Here is a 13,540-nt window from a genome sequence, read left to right as displayed (position 1 = left end):
TAGCCGGCGGCATTCCATCTCTACCTCTGGTTACACAGATCGAAGTTTCCCGTGAAGCTTTCGAGGTATCATGTGTGGATCAGGCGTGCCAAAGTAGTAGGGTGCTTTACCCTCGCGACCGCTTGCGGCAGAATAGAGTACTCAGGTTCTGCTCGCCAGAGTGTACCTCGTGATTTTGATTTTGCGGCGTCTTCAATGACTGCGTACTATTATGGCAAGAAGTATCTCATGGAACAGGAGGCGATTCCTATATATACTGCCAACTCCCAAGACGACTGTAAATGGAATGAATCACGCAAGGCACTCATTCATGTTCGGGTCCTGGCTGCAAGCTCATTCTGACATGTACAGCCGCACTGACCTTACGCGTGTGTCCAAACTTAGTTCCTTTCTAGCATGTGTAATTAGGAACAAGTTTCGCTTCTCAGCCGTATGTTTCTCATATGTTGACCAACCTGCCACAGCCTAGCGCAACGGAGTGCCTACCCGGATCAGAGAAGTCGGCGAAGATGTCCAGCTCCCGCAAACACCCATACAATCGCGGAACGCATACGCCGCGGAAGGTTGTCTAGCGTCTGCCTAGAAGCCAGCGCCTGCTTTCCCGCTATACAACGGCAATGTAATAATCGTCACAAGACATGGAAAACACTCCCACCATTGTTCAATAGAACCTTCGACGAAGCACCCAGATGGGTGGAATGACAAACAGTGTTGTGGATGCCTGCACTAGCACAGTATGCATCGAGGAGCGTGGCACGTGGACAAGAAACGGGCTTGAGATCCAAAGCAAATCACTGTTAGGCGGTGATAGATAGGTCATGCATCCACACACGATAGAAGCGAGCCTTGACGTGGCCACGAGTCAATATAGCACAGAATCCTATGATGCGCCGGGCAACAAGCATGGGAGAAACATACAGACAACAGCGTCCGTGGTACATACAAGGGAAATGCCCGCAAGTAGCTTTCATCAAGTAGAATAGAAACCGGAATCGCTGAAACATTCCGCTGGGTTAGATTGTGTCTGGAGTCTCACAGTGTCTGCGCCCCCAGCGTGTTAGTACACCTGAGAGTTGTGCTTGAACATGGGCGCTCACTGAAATATGTATGGGCTTGTGCTTCCGCTGCGGTTAGCCGCTCCTTGTGATCATAACGAAGCAGTTTATCCAGCAGATCAAGGGCTTCGGATGTAGCGATAGGCCGATTCTCTGGAGTGATAAAACGCGCCCAGGGTTGCTTCGCGTAGCTTTAAAATGCCGAAGACGTCAATGCATGAGGGATGGGACACTGATGGAACTACCTTCTTAGCAGATCCGTGTTCTCTGTTCGCAGATAGATACCATAGGTTGTGAGATACTGCTCGAATTGGTCTGACCCGAGCACCTTCAGTATCTTGAGCAGCTGATCTTCGTTGTCGCGGCCCCGGAAGAAATGCTCTCTACGAAAGATCTAGAACAATCGATGCAATGAGTCAGAGTCGAGACCTCATGCCTAATCAAACGCTGACCATCGAGGCTAAAATGCACCCGACGCACCACAGGTCGAGACTGTAGTCATATTGTCTATATTCCACCAAAAGTTCCGGGCTCTTGTAGGGTCGTGAGCCGACATGGGGCGGGTATCCTGTCCCAGGGTGGTAGAAGTCGGCAAGACCCCAGTCGATGAGCCGTAGCTGTGTATGAATTGTCTTGCTACTCAATGGACGGCACTGAATAACACTGCGCACCTTGCGGTTGCTGCGATCATACATGATATTGTTCGGTTTCACGTCACGGTGCATGATGCCTCGAGAATGAACAAAATCCAGGGCCTGCAATTACATTCAAGACGTTGACATGACACGGTGATATATCAACTCACTCGCAGTAGTTGGAACAGATAGTGCTTGATCTCCTGCTCAGTCGACGTACGGTATAGCTCCTTCCAACCGTCGTCCTGTACATACTCCATAATCAGGCTATATGAACGTGATGGCGAATCATGCACGACATCCAGGAGGCCAATGATGTTTGGGCCGCCTGACAGGTTCCGAAGGATCTTTATTTCTCGCTTGATCTTCTTCTTCGCGACCGGCTTGAGCACTTTGATAACACACGCATCCTCGTTGGATGAGTCTATTGCCTCGAAAACCTGACATGCAGGACATGAATGTCATTTCTACCACGGCATGCATGGGTTTAGCTCAAACTACCTCTGAGTACTTGCCGCCACCGAGCCGGCGGGTGATCTCATAGCGATCGGGGACGTTCCACTCTATCCTCAGACTCTCTGTAAAGCCTCTAGGTCAACAAGGACCTCCCCGCACGATCAGAAGACTCGCCGTATTCATACCATGCCGGCCCAAGGCGCGCATTCACATCGGCGTATACTCGAGCCATGGTGCGAGGTATCTAGCCGAGGTAGTCGCAAATCTGGCGGTCCCCAGGTAGATGAGTTCAAAGGTTAGCCGCAAGCTGCATGATGCTTGCTCGGATTACCTTTGGCTCGAAGCAAGGCTTCCTTGAGGCGGTGGACAGCGGACGTTGTCGAGCGACTCCGTGGGAGGAACATCAGTCAATGGGGTGTGTGGGCAGGAGCCTGCATCAACGGCGATTGCCCCGCTTTTGGCAAGTGCTATGGATAGGAAGCGCTCTCTCACAAGTTGGATCGCGAATTTCCTTGGTGCAATCAATCGTGTGCATACAGGGATCGTATCGCCCGTATTCTTTGTCTAGGCTATCTCGCTGTATCCGTGCTTCGTTGCGTAGCGATATACCTACCGCGTTGGCATCTTTCAGGCAAGAATTCTGCCAATTTCATCCTCCGCACTTTGCCGACTTGTCGAGAGGCCGCGACCTCGAGTTCTCATTTCCGCCATCAGGCGCGTTGGTACCCTTCAGTTGTATCGCACAGCTCGCCTGCAGGTAACGGTGAGTCCACCGCCCACCAGCTGGCTGCGTGCTGCATATAACTCATCCCTGATACATCGAGCTGGAGTTTGAACACTTAGACCCATCCTGACATTCATTCACCTCGTTCCGGGTCCACCATGGCGCCTTATTTCGAGACCGCGAAGGTGGGACATTACGTTGACTCCCCTCCACGTATGTGTGTGGCCGTAACTGACATAGGCGTAGTCTTTTGCCGATGTCCCCATTACGGAAGAGGGGGTCCAGACCGCCGCGTTTATATTAGCAGCAACTGATTTCCTAAACATGTTCGGTAATGCGCCATAGAGTATTGGTCGAATCCTCCGGCCGCTGTCTGACGCACAGGAACATATAGACCTTCTGGGTAACGGAGTCTTCGGCTTTGTCCAGACCGACCTGAGAAGTAACTTGGCCGTAGGTACTTCTTCCTCTCGGTGCTTAATTCAAACGAACATATATCGAGCCAGGGTGTTCGTGGCCGTTACGAAGCTAAACCAGACGAGTCCAATACCTTGGAGAATTTAGTAGCTTCAGAAGCCAAGGACCTGCAACACCGCGGGGCACGATATGGTACTGCCTGTCTTGTGCGGCTCGTCCGGTAAGCTATGTCTGATCTTGCTCCCAATCTGATGTCCTCATGATTCTTTTGTATGTAAACCGCCAAATTTGACATATATAGCGGCCTTCTGTTCACATGTCAGGCGCTCCAGAACATGCAGAATGATAAGTCCTCGGAATTGCATGTCTGCTTCAAGAGGTCATATGATACTGTCCTGAGGCATCACCACACGTTCATTATTCGGTCGGCTGTTTCGGTGCGTGTCTATCACCGATCGTGGACGCGGGCACTCTCTGACTCGTTAACTTCCACCCCCGTTTCCTCCCTTCCACTTCTATCTGCCCATCGTCCACCCGATCTTCGATGTATTCCACTAGCTGGCGATCAGAGCCGTTCCACACCGCAGCGACTTTTATTCCCGCCTCGCACAAGGGGGCTCTGAAGAGAAATTCGATGATGAATTAACTAAATGGCTCGCCGGCCTCGACATCATCGTCAATAGACTCAAGACATTCCTAGATGCCGGAGGTTATGGGACAGTGTGATTAGCTTGTGGTCCTTCACTGATAGAATGGAACGAGACATGAACCGGAGATCTTCCCTCACTTATGCCGGTAGCATTCTACATACGATGAATTGTTTTCTTCAATATTGGGCTATCGCTGATCATCGATCTTGTATAGATGGAGAGAGCACGAATCCGGGACCAATTTATCAAGTGAGAATGAGAACGGAAAGACATGCCACGTTTGATCAGGCTGTCACCGCGGACGATGACCGATTTTGTCGCAATGTCCGAGAGCTTGGTGGGCCTGATACATCCTCGGGCTTAGACACACCACCCTGACAGCTGCTTCTGCATGGATCATGAGTAGGCGACTCATCTGTCCTGGGGGTTTCTACACGTTAAAGCCACAGGGTCGGATGCGCGAGACACGCTGTGTTCTGGAGATGATGCAGATCATTATCTGCCTTGAGTACTTGGGTATTGAAGCCGGGTAACCCCATCTCATCGACGTGCAGTGTTGCTATCTTGTCTGAGAGCCGCATTCTTGTCGAGGTAACATAGGGACGAAACGAAGTCACACGTCTGTCGACCTAGGGCCTGTGTGTATAAATGTTCCGGCATATGTTCTACAGAACACTGCCGGAAGAGGCAGGTGCTCCCCGTGTGACAAGACGGAAGTCATGCATGTGTCGCGGCCAGCGAAGCGAAATTGACAAAGCAGGGTCGCAAGGCAACGTTATTTCCAGTAAGAGGTGCTCGATATAAGTCGCAACATTGACATGCCACCCAATACGTCGAATGAACGCATGCCCGACATCTGCATTTAAACATACTATCACTCCGGGAGCCATGGCATTGTTTGATGAACACTGTGCTGGCTGCTGACGAGCGAGAAGATGTCGAGGCGACTGGCGATCGAATCACGACTTGCCTTTTATAGAACGAGGAGCAACTTATTCAAGCATTTTGATTTGACTCCTGGGAATGTTTTGCGATCTGTTTTCCGGAATTCCGGAATGCCCAATTCAAATGTTTTCGCTTCTTTGTTGGCCTCCTATACTATATTATCTGGTCCCCGTTGACTTCCACGTCAAACCCGCCACACTCCCTTCCTCTCCCCCCATCCCTTGCTTGCTCATGCGTCTTGCTCGATTTTGAACATCTTACGCACGCATAGACTGCAAATACAATTCACCGGTATGGATGATGAAGCTATATTCGTGTTATATCCTTCAACGAACATATGTTTAACAGGTTCGATTTTCAAGTCGTCTTGGTGACCTTTCGACGCCACAATGGCCTCGACTCAAACGTGAACTTCATTTTTGCTGTGACGCGTTCGAGCACGATTCATTGGGCGAGTAGGTCATCTCACAAGCGCAAGACACGTCCACCCGAGAGCGTCTCCTCGGACGCGCATTCAGAGGGAACCACACGCAGTCCTGTCGCTGCTCCTGATCTGCCGCGGGGCGAATATGAGACGGGTCGCGTAACCTGCGAAGAATGCGGGGAAGCTGTCTCCTTCAGGGATGAATCCACCGGTGGATTCACCGTCTCTCTCTGGGAAGCGCACCGCATGGAATGGTGTGTATTGGCTATGCATTTTTTGAAACGTCCTTCCCTGAGACTGTCCTTCCCAGCCATGCAAGTTCCCCACAACAGATTCCACCCCCGTTCCGCCAGGTTCAGTCTATACGGTTCGAGATGGCAGAGCCAAACGCGAAGCGCAGACGCGCTAAGCGTTCGGAGGAGGAGCGTATTGAGTATCTACGTTCGGATCCATACGTCGCGCAATTCGAGGCCTACCGCGTTTTATGCAAATGTTGTGACAAGTGGATCCGGTTACGCCCGAACTCGACATACTGCTCCATTCCTTGGGATGCCCATCGCAGGAGCTGTGTGTCAAAAAGAGTGTAAGTCATTGTCTCTACTATCCTGCAAGCTATTATGAGACGAATGAAAATATTTGCTACAGCGCCAAGGGTGCCTACCCGGCAAATGACCGCAGCGTAGTCTTCTCCACAGACCCGGCCATCAGCGATTTTGATGCTGAGCGAGTGCTGTGTAAGCTCTGCGACTCTTGGATTACCGTGGGCGATGCGGAGAACACTGAAGCTGTCAGAACCTGGATGGATCATCGTAGAGCTTGCCAACAGGGGACATCACCAGCACCATCGGCAAGCTTCATAGCTCCTGCGTGCGTTTTCTGTTCATTCCAGCTGTGGCAAGGATTTTCAATCTATCTACAACACTTACAGAATACCCTCCGCTGACAGCGTCCCGCCACCGTCGCGGCATTTGCTGGCCCTCGCCTCGTCTTCATCGCTGCCAGCCCCAGCCCCTCCATTGCTAATGAACGGCGCTGGTACCGCGCCGACAGGCAATACGCCTGTCGAAACATCTGCATCGTCCTCCAGAGACGTCGCGATCCCCACAGCACCTGCATCAGAACCCAAGCGAAAAAACGCGGACCAACGTGCTGCCATTCTGAGGGCGGACCCGCTAGTTGGCGATGTGGAGCCAAACCGTATTTTCTGCACTCTGTGCAAGAAGTGGGTGCAGCTGAGGCAGGATAGCGCATACTGCTCGTACCCGTGGCAACAACACCGAGGAAAATGCGTGAAGCGCATGTGAGTCGATTGGCCTTGCTGCGTCGACGATAGTCTCAAAATTCCGGGCTTTAGGGAGAGGCGAGCGCTGAAAGAGGCAGAACTCCAGAGCAGGCGCGCAGCTGCGCTCGCTGCCGGACTTGAGATGCCCCAAGAGGATGCAGATGACAGTGATGATCCTGAGTCAGAAGAAGGCGTTGAGGACCGGGATGAGAGCCAGAAAAACGGGCGACGGGAGGAGAAGAGGAAGGCACCATGCGACATGATGTCATTCCCAACCAGGCGGTGGCGGCCAGATATACACGTGGATGCCTCACGCAGACAAGGAGGCCGTTCGTCAGCCTCGGATGTCTCAGAGCAAAACGAGGACGCCATGGATGTCGACACAGACGTTGTACGCGCTTCACGTCTTGCCAACCTCGATACACCCCACGGTCGGTGAGTGAAATCCTACTCTCCTCTGTATGCCACGTCCTTCTTACACACTGCTCTAGCTTGGACTTCACCTACCGCTCTGTCAGATATCTGTTCAAGACCACGTATGAGCGCACAGACGAGTTAACTATCGCTGCCTTAGTCACATATCTCAACGCTGCAATGCCGCCGGACAAGCACGAAGACTTCGATACCGCGGAAGTGACGAAGGCAGCCATGACTCTGCACGAGCGTGGCTATTGTGCATTCGAAGGGGACGTGCTCCGGATGCCGAACTGAATGGCTAACGCAACTCTTTCTTGTTATCTTGCCGTGACAAAAACGATGCTCGGCCAGCCAACTCGTGCCTGATAGTACTTCACACAGATACTTATTTTATGCCGGCACTAATGCACGATGGACTGCGTGATCATATCGTCTGTTAGGTTTGTGCATGTTCTGTACACAATTTGGACATTCTCGTACTGTTTCGATACTTCTCCACAACTTTCTGCCTCTCTTGCATCTCAAACGGGCTTTCATCCGATATGGACCAGTAGTTGCTGCCCGCGTTGATTGTGATTGTTCCCGTGTGCGGCATATCCACGACCGCCCGTATATATAAGGACCCTGTCATATAAACGTTGCTCTAAACTTGTGCATGCATGCAGGGCTGTCGCCTATATTTATTGAAAATGTCAAGACCTGTTGAGATGCGATTAATAGAGTCACGGGAATTCGGCCAACGAGCGCGTTTATCCATGGGAGTAGCGATGCCAGTAAGGGACAATCGTGGTACGTACATCGCGAGTGATCAATTTTAAGTTATGAGGGGGGCTACTATCGCGCCCAAGCTTGTGGGCTCGTTCCTGACCGCATCTTCAACAGAGATACGGAGTGAGGGGTAGGGCTTCTCATCGGAGGAGCCGTCTTGAGGTAAGTCGGACGAGAGCTGGCGTGTCGTGAAACTGGTGTTCCTCCAACGGCCATAGGATCTTCTATCTTGCTCCAATGTACTAGGCACAATCACAGGGCAATAAGCTCACGAGGATACAACAGCGGGAAGTCAGCCGGGTGCGGTCTGTGTGTGCGGCGAACTAGAGAATGTGAAAAATCACAATCCTCGACCCACTCAGCATGACTTCAGTCGTGCAGGGTCTACTGACGGTGGCTGACGGGTTTCGGCGCGTGCTTGAAACCCTGTTGATCCAGGAACGTGTTCCATGCGCCGAGACACTAAACGGCTTGTGAGAAAGCGTCCGTACTCGGCTCCGATAGTCGTAGAGAGTGTAAGACCGTGTCTGAAAGAGAAGGCTGTGCCTGACGAGTGACAGATGTGCTCGGACAGAAATAGCGTGGCGGGTAAGACGGAGATGTATCATCATCATAATCATCATAATGCCGCCCGACCAATTCGTCGTCGACCCGGTCGCGGCAGAAGAGGCCCGAGCAATGAAAATCGCTCGACGGTCATTATCGATGCTCCACGACATTTTGTGCATTGTCGCGGCAGAAGAAGATGATCAGGGTCTTCTAGGGCTTGTTGGATCACATGTGGAGACGAGTGAGCAAGTGTCCATCGTCTTGAATGATGTGGACGCACGTACCTGGATTCACCACCGGCGCGCTGGAAACATACTGGAGTCGCAGAAATCGCTCTGACAACACCACGGTCGGATTTCTCGCTCGTTAGGCCGCAATGCGCTCACGGTGCTAGTGTCGCCCGAAGAGCGAGACGCTCGGGGGCGGCTGCGAGGACAAATAGGCAGTAAGGTTCATGAGTTTATCATTCCAACGCGGAAGGCCCGACGCTGCCGTCGTTGTAAAGGACTGCTCTGGGAGTGTGCGCGCTGCGTCGCAGATGTACGGTGATAGTGGCGGGCGTGATGTCTGGAGCCCCTGTCGACATTCTCGGCGGCAATCTCGCCGTGGTACGCGCGTATGACAGGACGGCGGTGTAAAGGGGGCATGCAGAGCAAGTCAGGAGCCTGTCTGAAATGACAACAGTTACTGCAACGGATCAAACATCGCACTCTTCATTTAGAGCCACACACCAAAATATGTACGGACCGCAAACGTAAGCGACTGCTTTTGACGCCCAATTGATGGCTGTGTCATTGAAGAGGGCGCGTCGGCATGTCGATTTGGCTTGTGTGCCCGTGTCAATGGAAACGAACGGACATTTCATCCGCACTGCAAGGGTCCCATAATCGGGAGCGGTCAAATATGTAACCATTGAGAAGCCGTACGTACCATGGACCGAGAGGGTCCTCCGATCTACTAGGGCGGATTACGATGTGTTGGGCGATCAGGGTAAAATCTGCAGACCACGCATACATTCCTCAGGACGGCTGTGACAGCGATTAGTATGACATCATCTTCACGCTGGTCCTAGCATTTCGGTACAATCGCAACCGGAAAACTGGAACCTACGCAATATATGCGCGTAGATCGGAAAACTCAGTGGGGCCGGACATTCGGTGATCCTGAGAATAAGGAACGGACTACGTCCTCTGTGACAGTGTGGTACGCATCCCCTGCTCTAATGCTGCATTGAGGGGTCTCCGACATAATCAAAGCCGTGTAAGTCATCGGGTTCCCTGCGCCGCAAAGCCCCCAATCGAACAATCGCACACAGATGTATCCATGTGGACCTGTCCGATGTATTTCATCATGACTCGCTCCATTCCAACCGACGCGTCGCTGAGCAGTACGGAAAGGTATTAGTGCGACAAACAACAGTCCGTCGATGTCTTTGTCTGATACCCCTGATACGAGTCGGTCACGATATATCCCAACATGTCCTTACGCCAATGCGCTAGTACTTGGGAAGATGAGAGTAAACCACCAAGTGAACTTAAGATGCGGCGGCTAAAACTGCTCCTGAAGGCTACAATGCTCACCCTATCATGTGAATCGAAGTTCGCAAAATATTTCCATGCTGGATGAACACTGGCCTGTGGTCACAAGTCGGGGATGTCATAGCTTATTGCAAACAGTCGGGAAGGCTATTAATGGCAAGTTGTGGCGGCGATGGCGCCGCGGAATTAGACTCGGCCGTGCCATCGTCGGAACTTGAACATCATACTGAATTTATGCTCCGCCCCTCCGTGTGGTCCGACTAAGATCATGGTGATGAACGCTTGCTCAAACGTGAGCTCCGAGTTGAGTGCTTACATGTCTGGCCTTTACGCCCAGCTCTGCTCGAGGCCAATTCATCGTGCGAAGGTGCACTACATGACCCAAGCAGTGTTTGTTTGGGTTCTGAAAGCGCGGCTGCTTTTGTTGTTTCGGTGGCTGAAATGGGCGCGGTCTCTGCGCATTCGTGCATGACTGGGTATGTCAACTGCGATCTATCTCCTCCCTTTCTTGTATCCGGCGTAGCTGTTACGGTACGTGCGCCACTGTTTCACGCCATATGTCAGTGCCCGCCTCTCTCATAGCCCTTGCGTCACGATAGTTGTCATTTTAAATCCCACTCGTCACCAGGCAAGGCAATCGGCGGCACGAGATTCAATACTCGTCGCATATGTTTTGGAAATTTCTAGGGATGCCTCTGTTCAAGCTACATTCTTCGTCTTTTTCGGGATAATTGGTGAAGCTCCATCAATTGCGAAGGCACACCTGTTACGTCCTACAACCTATTTCCATCAGCGACTCCCCGTCACGCTTCATTCTCGCTCGTCCTTGTCCAGAGATCCGCCTGAGCCGCCTCAGACAAACAGACTGCCATAATGTCAGCGAGGCCGGTGTGCCAGACGTTTGCAATTTGGTGACTCGTAACCCTTAGTCTGCGGCAATGCAGCGCTCCGACGCTTTGCTTTCTGTACGGCGGAGTGCCTTGACTTGACTGTGCGGGTTAGCAACGCACCTTTCTTTTCTCGTTCCGAAGGCATTAACATGGGTCACGTCACGTTCCTTGAGGAATTACAGAGGATGGCCTTGCGAGCGCGCATTCATTCCACGTCCCGACGTGCCGTCTCGATGTGAGCTGCCCCTATGTCACATTTTAGTATGTGTGTTAACTTGACATCGTCCCTGTGCAGGTCGGTTGCGGGATGTCAAGGCGGCGCATTCACGCCGAGATCTAGTGTGGACGCCGCCACCGACTGCGATGGTATAAATTCGACGACGAGGAGGCAGAAGTCCCTCATCTCCCTCCCAGTCGTTTTCGTCCGCATAGACTCACCCGGACTCCAATGGCTCACTTCCCTCTCTCCGCTACTCTGGTAGCACTCGTCTGCGCTGCCGGTGCTCTTGGCCACTTAGGTCCCATAACGGAGCTGCCCATAACCAATGGCTGGGTCAGCCCAGATGGTTTCGAACGTATGGCAGTTCTGCCTAACAATCAGTTCCCTGGCCCCATTATCGCGGGATACAAGGTACTGTAACATTACTTGTGCTAACATTCGGGGTCTCACATCTACGGAAAGGGAGACAATTTCCAGATCAATGTCCATGATCAACTCACCAACGGCACTATGAACAAGACTACAACCATTGTTAGTCCGAATGGGATCCGATGAGAGAGAGCAGCCATTGACCATATTCCATTTACAGCATTGGCACGGGATATTCCAACACACAACTAATTGGGCTGATGGGCCTGCGTTTGTAACCCAATGCCCGATCGCTCCAGGCAACTCCTTCCTTTATGATTTCACTGTTCCTGACCAGGCTGGTGAGTTCATTGCGAATTTCCTATGTATCATGAGTTAACAGGCAAATATAAGGGACATTCTGGTACCATAGCCACGAGAGCTTGCAGTACTGTGATGGTCTGCGTGGCCCGTTCATCGTGTATGATCCAGATGATCCGCACAAGAGCCTCTATGATGTTGATGATGGTGCGAGGTCTAGCCGAGCGACTGCCAATTAACATCTGCTGATGGACCTGCGAGAACAGATAGCACTGTCATCACTTTGGCCGATTGGTATCACGTCCCTGGCATCCAGGTCACCATTCCTGCGTGAGCATCTAAGCGAACCTGAAAAAAATACTATGGCTAATGCGTACGTGACAGGGTCTCGGATTCTGTTCTTATCAATGGCTTGGGTCGTGCGGCTAACGACAATAGCTCTCCTCTTTCGGTCATCACCGTCAAGCAGGGATTGCGGTAAGGCGCTCCTACTTGTGGGCGAGTACAAGCGATTGATATCATTTTCAGCTATCGCTTCCGTCTCATATCAATGTCTTGCGACCCGTTCTTCAACTTCACCATTGACAGTCATACCATGACTGTCATCGAGGCCGACGGCGTGAACACTCAGGCACTGCCAGATCTCGATTCAATCCAAATCTTCTCTTCTCAGCGTTATTCCTTCGTCGTACGTCATACAACCGGGTCACGGAGACCTCGACGAATGTTGATATCTTACTTTGTCCACAGCTGGAGGCAGACCAGCCTATTGATAACTATTGGATTCGTGCCGCGCCTGAGCCGCTCGCGGGCTTCGGACAGAGCGACCCTCCGACCGGTTTGGCTATTCTCCGCTACGAAGGCGCGCCTGCGATCGAGCCAAATGCTTCCATCGATGATACGCCTTCGTCCACCAATCCCCTGGCTGAGGTCAACCTCCACCCGCTGACGAACCCCGAAGCGGTACGCATATGCAGAGACGCGCGGAAATGCCCATGCTGACTTTAAGCCCGCAGCCCGGAGGCGTCGGTCCCGCCGATGTGTATCTTAATCTCAACTTCTCCTTCGTGAGCGCTCCATTGCGATCGGATTGCTCGGCCACTCTGACTAATTTGTTCCAGACCAACCCTAAGTTCTACGTCAACAATTTCAGCTTCACTCCTCCCACTGTGCCGGTGCTCCTACAAATTCTGTCCGGAGCTTACACCGCTCAAGAGCTCATGCCGGAGGGCAGCGTGTATACTCTGCCGCCCAACAAGGTCATCCAGATCTCCATGCCCGGTGGCGTCGTTGGCGTCCGGCACCCTCTGCATCTGCACGGCGTGAGCACTCATATCCTCCTCGGCGGTTGTTGAATGATATTGACAAGGCATGCATAGCACGCGTTCTCTGTGCTTCGGAGCGCCGGTGATGGCACCAGTGAACTCAACTATGTGAACCCTGTGCAGCGGGACACGGTGAACATCGGGTTGCTAGGCGACAATGTCACCATCCGTTTCGAGGTACGTCCGTACATCTGTCGTCCGGCGCAAGGGTGTCTGATCGAAGTTGCTGGTAGACCAACAATCCTGGCCCGTGGTTCCTCCACTGTCATATTGATTTCCACTTGAACGCTGGATTTGCTGTGGTCATGGCGGAAGATACCTATGATACTCCCCGCGTTGACTATCCTCCGCGTGAGTTCTCTCCTTGCTGTGGAACGTTGTTCACAATCTCACCGTATCTACAGCGGCATGGGACGAACTGTGCCCTACCTTCGATAAGCTCCCTGTGTCCGATTACTAGGTGAACCTCATACACACAGATAATGGGTCACAAACGGTATAATCATCTCATATAATACCTATTGGTACTCCCGACTCTTTATCTATGTCCGCGCTAATATTGTTGGACTATTTCTG

The 13,540-nt window shown here is 52.1% G+C and overlaps 5 protein-coding genes across 5 annotated transcripts; 4 read left to right on the top strand and 1 right to left on the bottom strand.

Moving 5' to 3' along the window:
* Window positions 1–829: 829 nt before the first annotated feature.
* On the bottom strand, window positions 830–2,378 carry POSPLADRAFT_1065415 (hypothetical protein; the record flags this gene model as incomplete). The annotated part of the gene is made up of 8 exons (XM_024481942.1): window positions 830–1,041; window positions 1,098–1,246; window positions 1,301–1,449; window positions 1,508–1,672; window positions 1,727–1,810; window positions 1,861–2,130; window positions 2,192–2,268; window positions 2,321–2,378. The coding sequence occupies 8 exons, from the start codon at window positions 2,376–2,378 to the stop codon at window positions 971–973; spliced, it is 1,023 nt and encodes a 340-aa protein (XP_024340829.1). The 3' UTR covers window positions 830–970.
* Window positions 2,379–3,028: 650 nt separating this feature from the next.
* On the top strand, window positions 3,029–4,013 carry POSPLADRAFT_1138645 (hypothetical protein; the record flags this gene model as incomplete). The annotated part of the gene is made up of 6 exons (XM_024484933.1): window positions 3,029–3,055; window positions 3,117–3,201; window positions 3,265–3,323; window positions 3,377–3,507; window positions 3,589–3,724; window positions 3,846–4,013. The coding sequence occupies 6 exons, from the start codon at window positions 3,029–3,031 to the stop codon at window positions 4,011–4,013; spliced, it is 606 nt and encodes a 201-aa protein (XP_024340828.1).
* A 1,129-nt stretch (window positions 4,014–5,142) lies between these two features.
* POSPLADRAFT_1073718 (hypothetical protein) lies at window positions 5,143–7,299 on the top strand (the record flags this gene model as incomplete). The annotated part of the gene is made up of 8 exons (XM_024482636.1): window positions 5,143–5,173; window positions 5,231–5,288; window positions 5,342–5,560; window positions 5,617–5,889; window positions 5,952–6,173; window positions 6,235–6,606; window positions 6,661–7,023; window positions 7,080–7,299. Exons 2-8 carry the CDS (start codon window positions 5,272–5,274, stop codon window positions 7,297–7,299), a joined length of 1,686 nt encoding a protein of 561 aa, XP_024340827.1. The 5' UTR covers window positions 5,143–5,173; window positions 5,231–5,271.
* A 1,098-nt stretch (window positions 7,300–8,397) lies between these two features.
* POSPLADRAFT_1032512 (hypothetical protein) lies at window positions 8,398–9,556 on the top strand (the record flags this gene model as incomplete). The annotated part of the gene is made up of 5 exons (XM_024476865.1): window positions 8,398–8,563; window positions 8,693–8,842; window positions 8,875–8,930; window positions 9,044–9,076; window positions 9,395–9,556. 5 exons carry the CDS (start codon window positions 8,398–8,400, stop codon window positions 9,554–9,556), a joined length of 567 nt encoding a protein of 188 aa, XP_024340826.1.
* Window positions 9,557–11,198: 1,642 nt separating this feature from the next.
* Window positions 11,199–13,424, top strand: POSPLADRAFT_1054654 (hypothetical protein; the record flags this gene model as incomplete). Its single annotated transcript, XM_024480545.1, has 13 exons — window positions 11,199–11,381; window positions 11,433–11,501; window positions 11,560–11,680; window positions 11,733–11,846; window positions 11,906–11,969; window positions 12,024–12,116; window positions 12,168–12,327; window positions 12,390–12,602; window positions 12,656–12,706; window positions 12,761–12,961; window positions 13,019–13,141; window positions 13,198–13,315; window positions 13,369–13,424. 13 exons carry the CDS (start codon window positions 11,199–11,201, stop codon window positions 13,422–13,424), a joined length of 1,566 nt encoding a protein of 521 aa, XP_024340825.1.
* Window positions 13,425–13,540: the final 116 nt, after the last annotated feature.

Source organism: Postia placenta (assembly GCF_002117355.1).
Source record: "Postia placenta MAD-698-R-SB12 unplaced genomic scaffold POSPLAscaffold_4, whole genome shotgun sequence".
Lineage (NCBI taxonomy): Eukaryota > Fungi > Basidiomycota > Agaricomycetes > Polyporales > Adustoporiaceae > Rhodonia > Rhodonia placenta.
Note: the sequence above shows the minus strand (reverse complement) of the source record. Positions and strands in the feature narration are given on the sequence as shown.